Source organism: Leishmania infantum, chromosome 3 (genome assembly GCF_000002875.2).
Source record: "Leishmania infantum JPCM5 genome chromosome 3".
NCBI lineage: Eukaryota > Euglenozoa > Kinetoplastea > Trypanosomatida > Trypanosomatidae > Leishmania > Leishmania infantum.
The window spans coordinates 174,208-190,000 of NC_009388.2; the positions used below are offsets into that span (position 1 = coordinate 174,208).

Here is a 15,793-nt window from a genome sequence, read left to right on the forward strand (position 1 = left end):
ATGGAGGTGTGCGGACAGACAAGGGTGGCAGCGACGGCATCGAATGCAGTGCAAGTGGACGTCGTCGCAGCGGTGCACGCAGACAGCACGACTCCGCGTGCGCGTAGAGACGAAGGCAAGGAGAGCTGTAGCAACAGCCATATTAGCGACCAGTGCGCACAACCACCGTATACACGTCGCAGCGGCGGCAGCAGCAGCGCTGATGGTGATGGCTCAGCCCTTGAAAAGCGCGCTGACGGAAAGGACGATGTCGAAGAAGACGAGGAAGATATCGTGGTGGATGAGCTGGACCTGTACTGCAGCACCCCGGCGCTCCTTTATCAGAGCCCGGTGACCGACATCACCTGGAGCGACGTCGCAGCCGATCTTTACCGATTCTCAGCAAAGGCAGCCGTATCGACGGCGCCACCGGGTGGGCGAAGAGCCGTCGCCGCATGGCCCTCAGCCTGTGCGTCTTTGTCCTCAGCATCGTCGACGGCGTCTTGCCAACCTTGTGGACGGGACACCTCAGTCGATGAGAGCCATCATCGAGACGAGGGCGAGCCGTCAGGTGAGCGGAGCGTTGTCAGTGATGAGGAGGGCAGTGAAGCAGGTGACCGCCATGTCGCCGGAGCGCCATCGCACCCGCAAACAGCGGCCTCCGCGTGCCTACACGGCGCCGACGACGCTGAGCCGACTTCCAGTTCTGAGGGGTGTAACGCCGCGGCGCCAATCGTAAGCAGCAGCCGTGACAACGATGCAGGCAGCGGTCACAGCGACGGCGTCGCCGGACAAGCACGCGCGTCTGTCGAGGCCAAGGCGAAGCGATCGGATAAGCGTGACGACTACGGAGGCAATACTGACGCGGGTGTGTGCTCGCCGACACTGTCTCCGTCGCGGCCCGCCTCCGCGTGTGCGTCCTCACCATCATCCGCACGACGGCAAGGGTGGAGTGTTGAAAGTGACCACGGCAGAGGCGGTGGCGAGCATGGCGCCGGCGATCACGGGAGCTCAGGTGGAGTTGCATCGATGAGCCAAGGAGTGGCAGCAAAGTCCACTCCGACCGCCACCTTCGATGCCCAGGCGCCGCCGGCGCCTCTACTGCGCTCGTCCGCGGCAGTCACAGCGGCAACGTCACCGCCAGCACGACAAGCCTTAGAGGCGGAGGATGGTCCATACATGCCGCCGCTGATGGATGAGCTCGACGGTGAGCTCCTTCAGCTAATCAAGGCGTACTACATGCGCAAGCAGTCGGCAGCTGCAGCGGCCACCCCATTGTATCCGCCACCGCCGTCACACGCTGCGGCGTCGTCGTCGTCGACCTTCGCGTCGACTTGCTGCGCATGCCACGCCTTCAATCGCATGAAAAGCAGGTGCAGCAGTGGGAGCGCGGACGGCAGCGGCGGCAGCACACTTGCGGAGACCGCGGCAGCGACCGAGAAGCGAGGAAGTGGTAGTGGCTCGGACGCACTGCATGATTCACGCCGGCCGCTCCTGTCCACTGATGGCCGGCGTGCCCCGTCTGGTCTTCTGCGGGACCCCTTTACCGCTCCCCACGCCGCTGGGACAGCAGCGGCGCTTGGCAAGGCCAGTGAAAGAGGGCCGCAAGAGCTCAGGGGGCGCCATCCCGGTGACTGTCCTTCCTCGTACGTGATCGGCCCCTCTGACGACGCTGCTCGAGACTCAGCTGCCGCGGCTGGGCTGAGGCTCGGGGAGAACGTGCTCCACCGGCCTCCTTACAGGGGCATGAGCCGCGTTCGTGTTCACGGTGACAGCACTTGCGTGGGCTTCGGTGCAGCAGCAGCGACGGTAACAGCGGCCAGCTTTTCCCCGCAGCAGCACACCTTCACAACAGCTGCCACATTGTACAATCCTATGACGCTCGGCGAGGCCAGCAGGGGGCAGCACCGAGCCGCAGCGGCGAGTGGGGCCGCCACCCTCGCCGAGGGCGCGGCAACCTTGCACCACCAAACTCACAGCGGCACCAACATCAGTGGAGGCGGCGGAGCTGGCGGTGCGCTCAGCGGCGGCATCGCCAGCGGCCTCAGCGCTCTTTCCAGTCTGCCGTCCTACAGCTCCACCTCCTTTGTGCGCGCCTACGTCTCCGACATGAGCCTCAGCCTCGAGCCCGCCATCATCGTGTCGGCGCTGACGGCGGCCTTCAACATCATTGTTGTGTACTTCCTTCAGCAGCACGTGCTTGACACCCGTGATCACCTCGGCCTCTTCCTGATCGGCAGCTACATGATCTTCGCCTCGTACTACATGATCTACTACTTCCTCGAGCGATTCTCTGACTCGTTTCGCCGCATCGCGTCGCAGGATAAGAAGTTCTACATCATCGGCAACCTCATCAAGGCGGGCATCCTCATCTCCATCACGCCGTTCGCGTGCGTGCATCTCGTCAAGATCATAGTCTTCGAGGAGTGGGAGAGCAACATCCTGCGCAATCTCGGCTGCATCTACACGATCCCCGACTTTATATCCATGGTCATTGTGCGGCGCATGCGGTGGTCAACGTGGATCCATCACGCCTGCGTCGTGCTCTTCAACTACTTCAGCATCATGAACAACTACCAGCACGAGAACGTGTGCCGCTGCGTCGTCGTCTACGCGGCCTTCTCGTCCTTCGCCTACTGTGTGAATGTGCTCTTGGCCTCCCGCTTCCTCGGCGTCTCCGTGAACGTGGCGCGGGTGCTGTCGTTCGTGGCGCTCGTCGTCTACGCCCTCTGCTGCGCAGTGAACTGGGCCTGGCAGGTGTACTACCTGCGCCGCCTCCTCATCAGCGGCCACGATCACTGGACCGTGTACGTGTACATGCTTCTCATCTCCCTCGTCATGTGGGATGATATTGTGCTGAACAGCTGGTTGCTGCACCATGCGCGCAACAACGCCTACGTTGCCTCGCAGCACCTGCAGCAGCAGCAGCAGCAGCGCACCCGCCAGCAGCAGCAACAGTCGTCGCCGGCGTCAACGCGGATGACTTCGGCGCGCGTGTCACAGCGTCCCAGCTCGCTGTACCGTAGCCAGGACACGCGCGCCGTCTACATGGCACCGCCGCTGCCGCCGGCTGGGCTGCCCCCGCGTGCACCCTAACGCGTCATCGTCTATGCATGATCAGTGTGTGAGCCAAGCTGAGTGGTGGCGATGGTGGGGGGATCACAGGGGAGGTCGGCGCAGAAAGCGGTGCCCCGCTCTTGCCCTGCGTTCATCATTGTCACCCCTTCCCCGCCACTTCCGATCTTTCACCGCCGCAGCCTGCCCGCCTGCCCCCCCCCGCCTTCTGTCCCTCCTTGCCGCCTCTGTATGTGCGTGCACGGGGCCCGCTGCTGCGTCCTTCATGGGACGCTTGGTGCCACGTTGCGTCGCTCCGCTGTTTTTGTCCCTTCTCCCCCGCACACGCCCCCCCGTCCTTTTCGCACACCTGTGAGCGCCGGCACACCGGGCAGCCCCGCGCGTTGCCGCTGCTACTGCACACCAGACCGTCCATCACGGACACCGCCAGCGCGCGCCCCCGCGACCCCTCCTGCCTCTCGTCGGGCTCTCTCGAGTTTTAGCTTCATCCGCTTTATTTCGCTTTCAGCGGCTTGCCGCTTCTCGATTCAACTCCTGTGTGTATGTGTGTGTGTGTGTGTGTTCTCTGCGGACGACCACTTCTGGTCCCTCACATGCGCTGCAGCATGTCGCCGCCTCGCATCCGCCAGGCGGCGTGCGTGCACGTGCCTTTGCCTTTTCATGTCGTACGCGCCGGTGTGCCGAGCAACCATGTCCGTGTTTGAACGATCAACAAGAGAAATCGGTGCACACGCTTCCCATACCTGCGGGCGCCTCGCCGCGGCATCAGTACCTCCGCGCAGAACACAACCACACGCACACATACATGCACATCACATCACTTGACAGCCGCCGTATGTCCGCATCGTCGCACATCGCTCGTGCTTCGGGCATCCCTCACGCACTCCTGCGTAGGTGGCATGCCATCCCCCTCCCTTTTTCCTCTCCCTCTGCCTCCATCTCCATCTCCGAATTCGTCGCCGCATCTCGCACTCGCCCACGCCGCTGCCGTTCCTGACGCTGTCTCGGACATCATGCGGCCTCAGTGGCTCACCCTCCCCCCCCACCCCGCCCACCTCTGCTCCGCCATCAACCGACCGCAACAGCGCCCTCTTTTGTTTCAACTCCTAACAGCCTTTCCTCCATCTCTTCGTTAAAAGCTTGCCCACATAGCGTCGCTCGCGTTGCCGTTGCTCCAGCGGCCCGTTCTCTTCGTCGATCTCCGCCCCCCCCCCACCCCCACCGCCACCACCGTCCCCATACGGCAGACCTCTCCTCCACAACGCCCCGCACAGGCAAGGGGATTCTCCAACCCACACCCACGTCCACACCCCTGTCTTCTCTCTCTTCGCCCTCTCCTCTCCAACCACCTCAGCAACGATGATCCACCCGTATCTGTGGATCGCCGTCGTGGGCGGCTTCGTGGGCTTCCTCGTGGCGTGCGGCAACGGCGCCAACGACCTCGCCAACGCCTTCGGCACCAGCTACGGCTCGCGCGTTCTCACGATGCTGCAGATCGTCGTCATCGCCGCCGTCTGTGAGTTCTCCGGGGCCGTCGGGCTCGGTAGCGAAGTGGCTACCACCATGTCCAGCGGCATCGCCAAGCTGTCCACCTTCGAGGACGACCCCTACGTGCTCATGTACGGATTTCTCTGCACGCTCGGCGCGACTTTCATCTGGCTCCTGGTCGCCACGCTCGCCAACCTGCCCGTGTCGTCGCACCACGCCGTCGCCGGCGGCATCATCGGCTTCGCGCTGGTGTACGGCGGCGGCGACGCGGTTGTGTGGGCCGGCCGCAAGCAAGCCTTCCCCTACGTCTCCGGCTTCGTGCCCATTGTCGTCTCGTGGTTCATCTCGCCCCTGCTGGCCGGCCTCGCCGCCGCCGTCTTATACAGCATGGCCCGCTTCCTGATCCTCGAGCGCACCTTCGCCGTCCGCCTCGCGCCCTACCTCATGCCCGTCATCGTGCTCATCGTCTTCTTCCTCGAGTTCATCTTCATCTTCCTCAACGCTGCGAGTAACCGACTGTCGTGGTCGTCCGGGCACGCCGCTTGGATGGCGATCGCCGTGGCCGCCAGCGTGGCGGTGCTGTCGCTGGGGCTGATCCCTGTGATGAAGCGCCGCATCGAGTCCATTCGCGTCTCTGGTGAGAAGTGCGGCGCGGAGGAGGGCTGCGATGCCGTGGAGGCGATGCGTATGAAGATGATGGGTGCGCGCGTGTCGAGCATCCGCACCTTCCAGACAAGGAGGCAGGCGGGCGAGTACCTCATGGCGGAAAAGCAGCGCCGCAAGGAGCGCGAGGCGCCGGCCAACGTTGTGAAGACCGAGCCCGCCGAGGAGGGCAGCAACGAGGCTGAGGACGCACGCGCAGCGAAGAAGCTTGGTCTTGCGTCACGCCTGGTGTACGGCGCCGTCGTGCGCGACGAATCCTCGGATGTGGATAGCCCCTTCGACGAGAACGCCAACGGCGCGCAGGGCGGTAGCGACGAGGTCGATGCGGTCCACGTGACCGCGATTGATCCGAAATTCAACTACCTGAAGTACGACGAGAGCGGCGTGCGCATGTTCGACCCGCGCGCCGAGTACATGTTCCGCATGCTGCAGGTCGTCACTGCCGCCTGCACGTCGCTGGCGCACGGCTCCAACGATGTCAGCAACGCCATCGGCCCCTACGCTGCCATCTACCAGGTGTATAGAACCGGCAACGTGGCGAGCGCGGCGAACGTTGAGGTGTGGCTGTTGTGTCTCGGCGGTGCTGGCATCGTGGTCGGGCTGGCCACCTTCGGGCTGCCCATCATGCGGTTGCTGGGCGAGAAACTGGCGGTGCTGACGCCGGTGCGCGGCTGCGCAGCTGAGGTGGCTACGGCGCTCGTCGTGTCGCTGGCGTCCACCTACGGCATCCCTGTATCATCCACGCACTGCATCACTGGCGCCGTGTTGGCCATCTCCATGGTCGACGTCGGCTTCCGCCGTGTGCGTTGGGCTCTGGTGCTGAAGATGTACGTCGGCTGGGTCTTCACGCTGATCGTCACCGCCATCATTTCCGCCTGCTTCTTCGCGCAGGGCATCACCGCACCGGTGCCGCGTGGCAGCCGCTAATGTGGCGCGCAAAGACGCTTGGCCAGCGCACCCCTCCGCACGCGCACGCACACACACCTGTTCGCTGCAAGACGCTTCGCTGTCGTTGCCGCTGCTGCCACTAGCAATATCAAATAACGGCCTGGTCGCATCGGTGTCCGTGCGTGCGTGCCAGTGAGGGGGCACGTTCCGCGGGCAGCGAGGCGGAGGAGAGGGCATGGGAAGGCGGTGTGAGGAAGACGGCGTCTTGTGTCGAAGAAGCGCCTACCCTCCCGCCGCCGCCCCTCTCCCCGCGCCCTCGTCACCCGCGTTGGCGCTGTGCTCTCCTCCGGACAAGCAATGGATCTCTCCTTCCGCTGCTGTTTTCCCCGCCGTGTTGCCGTCTTGTGTGTGTGCGCCACCACACACACACACACACAAGTGCTTCACGGTTTCCTTTGTATTGTTCGCTTTTTTGGTCGCGTGATTCCTCCGTGGATGCGTCAGCGTTGCCTTCTCCTTGACCACTGGCACACGTGTGTGTGTGTGTGTGTGCGTGCGTGTGCGTGTGCGTGTGTGGGAGGGAAGTGGATGCGTTACTCTCACGCTAAACCTCTTTTTCTGTTTTGATTTCGTCGCTCTTCGTGCCTGTTCTTTTCTGTTGCGGATCTACCTAAATCGCGGTCCTTGTCTCTGTCTCTGTCTGTTACCCCCATCAACCCTGTAGACGATGCGCGCGCCATCCTTAAGAGCACTGCACACCCGCGGCTGCATGTGACTCTCGAACGCGTCGTCCGTGCAGCAATCACATTATCCGGGCCCCCTTCCCCTTCTTCTCCGCTGTCGCGCGCGCGCGTGCCTACATATACGCATGCACAACCCTCTCCTCTCCTGCCTCGCCCCCCCCTCCTGCTCCTCCTCCTCCCCACCACTTGCACGACGGCTTCCCCATCCAGTTTTCTCACGGGCGACTGGGCCCTCGTCACGCCTTCCTGAAACACGGTGAGAGACGTACTGGTAGAATACCAGCCACCCCCCCCTCCCACCTTATCCTGTGGCGTGCGCACGTGTTTGTGTGTGTGGGGGGGTGGGGGTAGATGTGTCCTGGAAAGAGAGGTTGAAGGGTGCTCGACAGAGCTTGACCCTGTGTGCTGGGCAAGGCAACGTAACCCTTTAACAGAACGGGTCAGTGCACACGCTCGGGTGCGTGTGTGCGTGTGCGTGTGCGTGTGCGTGTGTGCGTGTGCGTGTGCGTGTGTGCGTGTGCGTGTGCGTGTGTGCGTGTGCGTGTGCGTGTGTGCGTGTGTGCGTGTGCGTGTGTGCGTGTGCGTGTGCGTGTGTGCGTGTGCGTGTGCGTGTGTGCGTGTGCGTGTGTCCGTCTCTCTCTCTCTTGTTTACTTTGTTTGTTTGGTACGTTCTCTGCCCGCTGTCTGTGCAGCGGTGTCTGTGTCCATCGATTTCGTCCTCCTCCTCCTCGCCGACGAAGAGGATGTGTTGCGCCGACGGTCGTGTCGCTGCTGCCCGTCTCTTCCTGAGTTCTTCGTCTTGTCTGTGTGCATCGATCAGCGCGCTGCACTCGCCTCATGCCCCCTCTCTCGCCACCCTCCACCGAGCACACGCACACGCACACCGCTCCTCTTCCCTGTGCTTGTCGTCGCTGCGCGAACGCGAGAGGATGCTGTGCATGATGTTGTCAGCACTGATATGGGCGTTGGTGAATACGGGGTGGGATGAGGGTGTGTACGTGTATGTGTGTGTGTGTGCCTCGCATGCGTAATGGTGATGATGCGAAGCACACACACACACACACACAGGCGCCGAGGCGTATTTATATTTACATTTACATACATAGAGAGAGAAAGGACGATCGTGTGTGTGCTGTTCGGCTCGTCCCTGTCCACTGTTGCTGCTGAGATCGCCGACCAGCAAAACGCGATCGAAGGGCATGTCCCTCCCTCCCGCCCTCTCTTGTCGTTTTGTTTTTATTAGTGTGCTGAAGCGCGCTTTCCTCGGCGACGATCGAGCGAGACGCTACAAGAAGCGGAGTAAGAGAATGGAGCATCCGCTGTGGTGTGGCAGCGCCACACCCCATCCCTCTTTCCCCCTCCCACACACGCGCACACCATTCCTCCTCCTGGCTTTGTCTGCTGCTAAGGTATAACGAGGAGCGTGAAAAAAAGGGGGCCATGCGTGAGGGGGAGGGAGAGAGGGGGGTGCTCGCTATCGGCTCTCTCGCACTCCCTCACACTGCGTCTGCGGTCGGGCGTGCGGGTCTGTGGGTGTGTGGGTGTGTGTATAAGCGGTTGGTACGCATGGCTGCCTCCGCGACCATGTGCCCACCCACCCCCCCACCACCACCACCCTCTCCCTCTTTCTCTGAAACGCTTTTTTTCTGATGCGTGTTGTTCGACTTGCCTTCTCGTTGTGGCGTCGCCTCCGCGAAGCGAGGGACGTCTCTCCCTCACCGCCTCATGCTCTAGTGAGCACAACAGCGTCCGCGACACGATGCGACGAGCGCTCAACAGTGCTGCCGCCCACATTTGAAAGGTCTTCCGTAACGCCGGAAAAAAAAAACACGAAGAACGAAAGCCGCAGAGCGGAGCAAAGCCAGCAGGCAGGCAGGCAGGCAGGCAGGCAGGCAGGCAGGCTCGCCCTTCTCCGCTCTCGCCCTGATGGCGATGGCAGGAGGCGAAAGGGGCGTACAACACATACGCGCACCAGGAAAGACTCGCGCGAAAAGTGGAGGCGGTGTGGATCGCTGCCAGTAGGCGGTGGAGGGGAGTAGACGCGAATATCAACGTGAGCAGCTGCGAGGCGGGAGGGGGGAGGATGCACAACCGCTCCGCCCTTCTCTCGTTCTCGTCCCCATCTCTCGCTGCTACAGAGTTGCTCGCGGTACTCCTCCCGCATATGTGATGATGCCCATCCATGCTATCCGTTGCCCTCCTCTCCTTTGCTTGCCCGTATGTGCCACGCATCCACAAACACTCGCTTACTCGTCTCGCACGCGCCGGAGAAACGGCCGAAGTCCTTCTCTTCTTCCTTCTCCCCGCTGTGTGGCTGCAGCCCCTGCCGCCCGGCCGCCCCGCTCCTCAGAACACCGAGCGCGCGAGAAAGACAACCAAAGCAAGCACGGGCAGGGCGAGAGGCGTTCTCGTCCGTGCAACCTTCTACACGCGCGGGGACACGCACGCCCAAGCTGCGCAGCAGCTTGCAGGAAAAATGGAGAATCACGCGTCGGCGTCCATGTATATCCCTTCATCGAAGGTGCTGGCCCGCTTGCAGCGACATGCAACAACGATGGAAAAGTGGAAGGCCGGCAACGTCAGTGCCAACGGCGGTTCTGGACTCACTGCAGCGTCTGTGGCATTGCCTCCCGCGAGCAGCAGCAGCCCCTTCGGCGCTTATCCAAAAACGGCGACCATGGATACGCTTGCCGCGCTGTCGGCCTCATCAACCAAGATGGATGGGGCGGCAGTGCTCGTCAAGAGATCCGCGACTGTGCCAAAGCCGTCTGGTGCGGCTGGCAGCTCTCCGTCTGCCCACTGCACCCCCTCCTCTTGCATGGGCAATCCCACCTCGCACGATTTTCAGAAGAGTGTGTCGCCGCTGTCGGAGAGCACCACCCGTGGCGCTGCTGCTGTCGCCCACACCGCAGCCTCCGACGCCGCAATGCCACCATCACTGGCGCCATCGACAACGCCACCGAGCACGTTCAAGTCTCCCGCAGCGTCTCCAGTCTTCTCGCCCCAGATGCCCGGCAGCAAGGCCAACAGCAGTCGCGCCGCTCTTGGAGTCTCCATTGCCATCGAGACCTGTGGCGCAGCGTCGCAGACGTTGTCTGCGCCAGCGGCAACGCCTTCATCGCCAGCACTCTCACCCTCAGCGCCGTTGCCCCCAGCATCCGCGTGGCTTCTTCCCCGGGATGACGTGACGTACATCTTATCATCCCTGACGTGGAACGTGGACCTCCTGCGGTTGCTACTCCCACACGCGCCGTGCCCGCTGCACCTCCCAGGCGCCGAACCTCTTGCGGAGGTGCCATCTCCCACAGCCGAAGAACTCGCCACATCGACAGCACTGGCTGCCGCCCCTGCGTCGCCTAGTAGCGATATGAACGAAGAGGAAGCGAACGCGGAAGCAGGGCAAGAGGGTTTGACCGTGAAGTGCGCTGCCCAGAGCAGCGTGGATAGCGCGGCAACGGTGGGTGGGGCATCTTCAGCGGGCAAGCTGCAATCTCTAAAGGCCGATAAGCGCGGCGACGCATCGAGCGTCTCGTCGAAGATGCACACAAGCGGTGCATATGCACAAGAGGCATACCACACACGTGACAGCCCTGCTGCTGTCACGGATATCGCCCCCAACCCACGCTCCCTGTCACCGCCGCCGGAGTCGTCGTCGTCGTCGCTCACGACGAGCGTCGCGGTGTCCGGGACGTCAGGTGCTGTCTCCACCGTGCCGCTCACCTGGTCGCAATACCTTTTTCGCGGGTCTGGCGGCGGTGTGAGAGCCGTCGTGGGAAGTCAGCGTAACGGTGCGACTTTAGTGCTTGGCGACGACACCGCTCGAGAGCGACAGCAGCCACAGCAGCTGACGTCGCTTGTCCGTGGGCAGGCCCCGCCCCCGGCATTCGTGCACGGGGTTGGCAGAGGCCTCCCGCACAGTCATAGTGACGGGGCGCTGGTGCGCAAACCGAAAACGTCTGCGGGCACGCCAGCAGCGGCACCCAACTCCGCCTACGTATCCTCCTCCATCTTCCACGCGCAGTACCTCCCCTCGCTGGAAGAGTTTCAGCGCAAGTTGGAGGAGCACAAGCACCAGCAGCAGCTTCTCCTTCGCCAGCAGCAGCAGCTTCTCCTTCGCCAGCAGCAGCAGCAACCACCGGCCTTGTCAGCCACCCGCCTTCAGCAGCACCTCCAGCAGCAACAGCAGCAGCAATCCCAGCCCCACCATTACCCCTGCCGTCGTGCGGCGACGAACAAGACGTTCTTCTACTCGCCGGCGCCGTCTGTCCTGTCCTTTGCCACCACTGCCGCGACGACGACCGTCAACGAGAACGCCACCGATGAGGATTGCGAGGAAGAGCAGCAGCGCTGTCAGCTCTCGTGCAGCGGCGCAACGGTGACGTCACCGAGAAGCCCGCCACTGCCGCTGGCAGCACACCGCAGCCACGCAGCAGCCGTCTCGGGCATGTGGTCATCGTCGTTGCCGCCCTCTCCGCCGGCATCTTCCTCCGCGTCGCAGGCGCGCCGTGGCCTTCAGCAGCCCCAGCGCCTGCTTGGCTGCAGCGGGCTTCGCCTGCGCCCCTGTACCTCCTCCACCTTCTCCCTCGACAACCTTGACAGCGGCGGTGGCAGCGATAACGAGGAGGCGAGGGGCGGGATCGGTGCTACCGCAGTGACCCCTTGGATGTTGTACCCTACCCCTCACTCATCGCGTCCGTCGCCCTCGCAGCCACAGCAACCGTCGATGATGATGCTGCGAGCCGCCGATCAGCTGCGTGGGCCCATCGTGTCCTCTTCGGCACAAAGGCGGTCGCCACTGTTGTTGCACACTGGCGGTGGTCGCACCAGCCACGACAGTAGAGGGAGCTCGCCCGCCACCGCGCGTGATGACGACGACGACGATAGTGACGAAGAGAATGAAGAGGACGTGGAATGGGCCTTGAGCCGTCGCGGCGCCAGCGGCAGCGGCGGCGTCCGGCCGTCGAGCTCGTTTCCGGCCTCGCCGACGGTCAGCATCAGCTCCATGTCCTTCAGCCGGGTGTGGTCGAGCACCTTGAGCGGACGCGCGACCCCGCGCACTACCCTCGCCACCGGCGTCGGTAGTAGTGTGGCGAACCACAACCCACACTTCAACGGCAGCAGCTTCGGCGGTGTCGGCTACGCCTCGCCCTATTCGGCCACCAAAGGTGGCAAGAACGCGCGTCGCAGACGGAAAGCGACATGCACGCGGAGGCGGCGTATAATGCGTGTCTACGTGCCCAGCATCACGGAAGGGCCAAAGGCGGCGAGCCTGTACACCGCACCGACCGCGGAGGCGCAGGAACTGCTGCTGCAGCTGCAGCACCGCGCAGCGATGTCGTTGCTTTCCGGCTCCACGGCGAGACCCATCGCAGAACACAGCGCGACAGCCACCGCCGTCTCCTCCGCGTTGCCCGCGACGACAGCATCAGCGACGTCCCCGGCGATTCAGCCGCGCGGTGTCGCCGCCTCCCCTCGCCCAAGCACGTTTGCAGAGGCGGCACGCGCGAAGAGCGGGAATGGGGGCGGTACCGCTGCCGGCGTGCTGACGCCGGGACAGGCACAGCGGCAGCAGCGCGGCTTCACAGGCCCCAACGTCTTGTCCCCCATGGCACCCCGAAACCCCGGAGAAGCAGAGCAGACGCCGCAGCTCTTGACGCTGCCGCAGTCGCTGCGAAGCCGCGAAACCGCCACAGACCTGCTCAACTCATCGTGGTCAGGCGTTGCGGCAGCTCCACCATCGGCAGCAGCCGCAGCCCCGACACCGAGGTCCTTTACTTCTGCTGGGAGCAGCAGCGATGGCGGGCCTGGCGACTTCGGTGACGAAGTCGGCGGTCCTAGTCGGGCTGATGCTTCAATGATCACAACGGCAGACACATCAGCAGAGGCGCATCATCGGCAGTTGAGTGCACCGGCATCCGCAGCCGGGTCCGTGACGCCTGTGGAGCTGCCGCAGTGGGTGCGAGAGCGGCCGCTGTCCGCCTTGTACTACCAGCCGTGGGGGCTGGAGCTGCTGGCACGCTACGAGGCGTCGCGGCACGAGCAGCAGCTGGCGAGAGCACGAACGCTTCGTCGCGTGGGGCCGGGTGTCGGCAGCAGCGCTGCTGCAGCAGGTGCCGCTGTATCAGAGGTCAGTGTTAGCGGGAACAAGTCCAGTCCAGCAGCATCGATGCACAGCAGCAGCGCCACGTCGCCATACACGATGTTGTCGCCTGCTGCAGCGACGGCAGCGCAGCATATGCCTGTGCTCTCGCGCCCCTCTCTCGGTACGAGTCGTGGCGGCTGCACCAACACCGCAGCAGCAGCAGCAGCAGCAGGAGAAGCGCCACCAACGTCATCGCCCAGCGCCCCGCGTGTTTCCTGGGCAGCGGCGCTTCGTCAACCACAGCGCGCGAGCCTCACCTCCGGCAGCAGCGGCGGGGTCGCCTCCACCGCGGCGTCGGCAGCGGCGAGCACGATTACGGCAACAACAACGATGAACAACAGCTCGACAGCGACCACAGCAACGGCGGCCGTGGGCCTGATGCAGCGGCAGCGACCGCTGCAGCTGCCAGCGGTCGTGCCCGAGTGGCCGCCAGAGCTCTCGGCCGCGGAGGAGATGGATGCCTGGGAGGAGGTATACTACTTTGGCGGGGTCACCACGGCGCCATCATCGTCACAGCAGGAGCGGCAGCAACAGCAGCGCCAGACACGCCGCTCTGCAACGAAGTCTCGCGATCGTGGGGCGAGCGGCACCAAGAAGGGCCACGCAGAAGGCAGGCATGGGACATGGACGACGGATTTGGGAGGCCGCGTGGGCGGGTCCTCTGGTCAGGTGAAGGGCCTCGGTAGCAACACTCTTGTGACGTGCTCGGCGGCGGCCTCAGCAGCGGTGCTTAAGCGGCAGCAGTGGTGGCTCAACGAGGAAATACAGCCTCCGACGCTGTACCTGAGTCGGCAGCGGCGCTCGTCGCGTCGCCGCTCCCGGGTGGCGTACCCAAGCGACACGTTCCGCAGCAGCACCGCGCGCCGCGCCGGCGCCACCTCAGCTGCGGCGGAGCTGTTTGGCAGACACAGGGATGCGCATCCCACCCCGACCGCCGACGCGACCGCCGACGCGACCGCCGCAGCGCCAACTGGCGTGCAGGCATTGGGAGAGGCGGTGCCGGTGTCACATGCAGAGGCAAACCCACCTGCCAGCAGCAGTCTCACCTTCGCCTCTTCCGTGAGCAGAAGCGACGTGATCCTGTACAGCGACGGCTACCCGCGCAAGAAGGCCGCCCAATTATTCTACCCGGCGCCCTCCCTGCACGGGGTCGGGGCCCCGCTGCCATCGCCTTTCACAAAACTTGGCCACCGCACCATCGGCCAGGGCACCGGCACCAGCGGTCATGCGGCCGCCCTGCTGCCAGTGTCAGCGGCTGTGGGCACTGATGTGATGCAGCGAGGCGGTGACATCGCCGACGCACAGCAGAAACAGCAGCACGTGGGGTGGGGCAACCGCGCTGCGGAGGACGAGCAGGTAGAGATGGGGACGAGTGCGACACAGCTGGAGGGCAGTGCCGTCGAGCAGGTGGTCGACAACAGCGGCTGCGACAGTGGCGAAGAGGCTGATGCGGCTGGGTCGGGGCTAGGAGGGCATCCGCCGGCTTGGTCGTCGGCTGACAATCCCCACCGTTCGAGTAACGGCCGCATGAGTGGTGCAGCGGACTCGACGTCGACCACCCTCGCCGCCACCTGCGCGTCAACACCGGCAGCGGCGCCACCGGTAGACGTGACTGCACCACGGCCACGCGCTGATGTGGACGTCATCTTCTTTCTTCAGAAGTTCATGCGTGCGGTGCTGATCGTCTTCATCGCGCAGGTGCGCCTGCAGCAGCTGCAGCAACACCGGGAACGCGAACTGCAAGCGAGCCCTCTCCACGGTGCGACGTGTCCTGCGGGGGCCCACCTACTGGACCAGCAAGCGCAGGTTCAGCGGATGAAAGCCAAGGACCGGGACGGCAGCCGCTCCAGCGGCGGGGACCCGGCAGCGGCAGCAGAGGCGTCGGATGGAGGGGGGCTCTCGAAGCTGGAGCGTAGCGCCTTGGGCTTCGTGCGCCACTACTTGGCAGACTATCGGCACATGATCACCGCGTACGTCATGCGCGACGACCGCGAGGTGGCACGGCGCTCGGCGCAGGCCATCCTGTCCCCTCCCCAATCAGCCGCTTCGGCTCTGTCGATGATGCCGCCGTCGGCTGTCGCTGCACCAGGAGCGACAAGCAGAGGGGCCAGCTCAGCGCCGGACCCCCTGTTCCAGCAAGACGTTTTAGCACGGTGGCTGCATGCGACTCGAGTGAAGACGGTGTACGAGGAAGCTGTTAGAGTGGCCACCAGCGGCTTTCCAGGCGACGCGGACGCGAACCCACCGGCGACGCCGGTCGACGACGTGGAGTCGCTTCGCACGGCGCAGGTGTACATCAGCGGCAAGGACGCTGCGTGGCAGCCGCTGCTGATGGAGCTCCTGCAGGTGAGCCGCGTGGTGCAGTGCTACAGCGATGGCCCGGTTGTCGCGGCAACAGGCTCAGCGCCGTCAGCATCTGCAACGTCACCACAGCGGCTTCTACTGGCGAGCCTGGAAAAGTTCTTGGCCCAGCCGACACTGCCGTTGCTTCGCCATGCCGGATCTGGCGCGTCCGCAACGGCGCAGGCGGTGACGACGACCCCAGCAAGCTCGGCTGCTTCCTCGACGGGCACCGCCACAGCCGCGTCAGGCTCTCTTGCATCCGACTTGCGCACGACGACAACTCCGTCGCTCACGCCAGCGCAGGAGGCAGCGGCAGCGCTAATGGTGGAGGAAAGCGACGCCTTTCGGGCCTACCTTCTATCCGGGTATCTGAGAGAGGACACCGCCGCCGATGGCAGCAGCGCGACAGCGAGCGCCACCTTTGCCGCCAAGACAACGACGACGGTGCTGCGTCACAGCCAGAGTGCGCCAA

General features: G+C 64.1%; 3 protein-coding genes across 3 annotated transcripts in view; all 3 read left to right on the forward strand.

The window, feature by feature from the left end:
* Window positions 1–3,075, forward strand: LINJ_03_0470 (conserved hypothetical protein; the record flags this gene model as incomplete). Its single annotated transcript, XM_003392142.1, has 1 exon — window positions 1–3,075. The coding sequence occupies one exon, from the start codon at window positions 1–3 to the stop codon at window positions 3,073–3,075; it is 3,075 nt and encodes a 1,024-aa protein (XP_003392190.1).
* A 1,338-nt stretch (window positions 3,076–4,413) lies between these two features.
* LINJ_03_0480 (phosphate-Repressible Phosphate Permease-like protein) lies at window positions 4,414–6,132 on the forward strand (the record flags this gene model as incomplete). The annotated part of the gene is made up of 1 exon (XM_003392143.1): window positions 4,414–6,132. The coding sequence occupies one exon, from the start codon at window positions 4,414–4,416 to the stop codon at window positions 6,130–6,132; it is 1,719 nt and encodes a 572-aa protein (XP_003392191.1).
* Window positions 6,133–9,018: 2,886 nt separating this feature from the next.
* LINJ_03_0490 (conserved hypothetical protein) overlaps window positions 9,019–15,793 on the forward strand; it is a gene marked incomplete at both ends in the record, with an annotated part of 7,923 nt that continues 1,148 nt past the window's right edge. Inside the window, one exon of the mRNA XM_003392144.1 lies at window positions 9,019–15,793. This exon is cut by the window's right edge and continues 1,148 nt beyond it. Within this exon, the coding sequence (XP_003392192.1) occupies window positions 9,019–15,793 (6,775 nt within the window).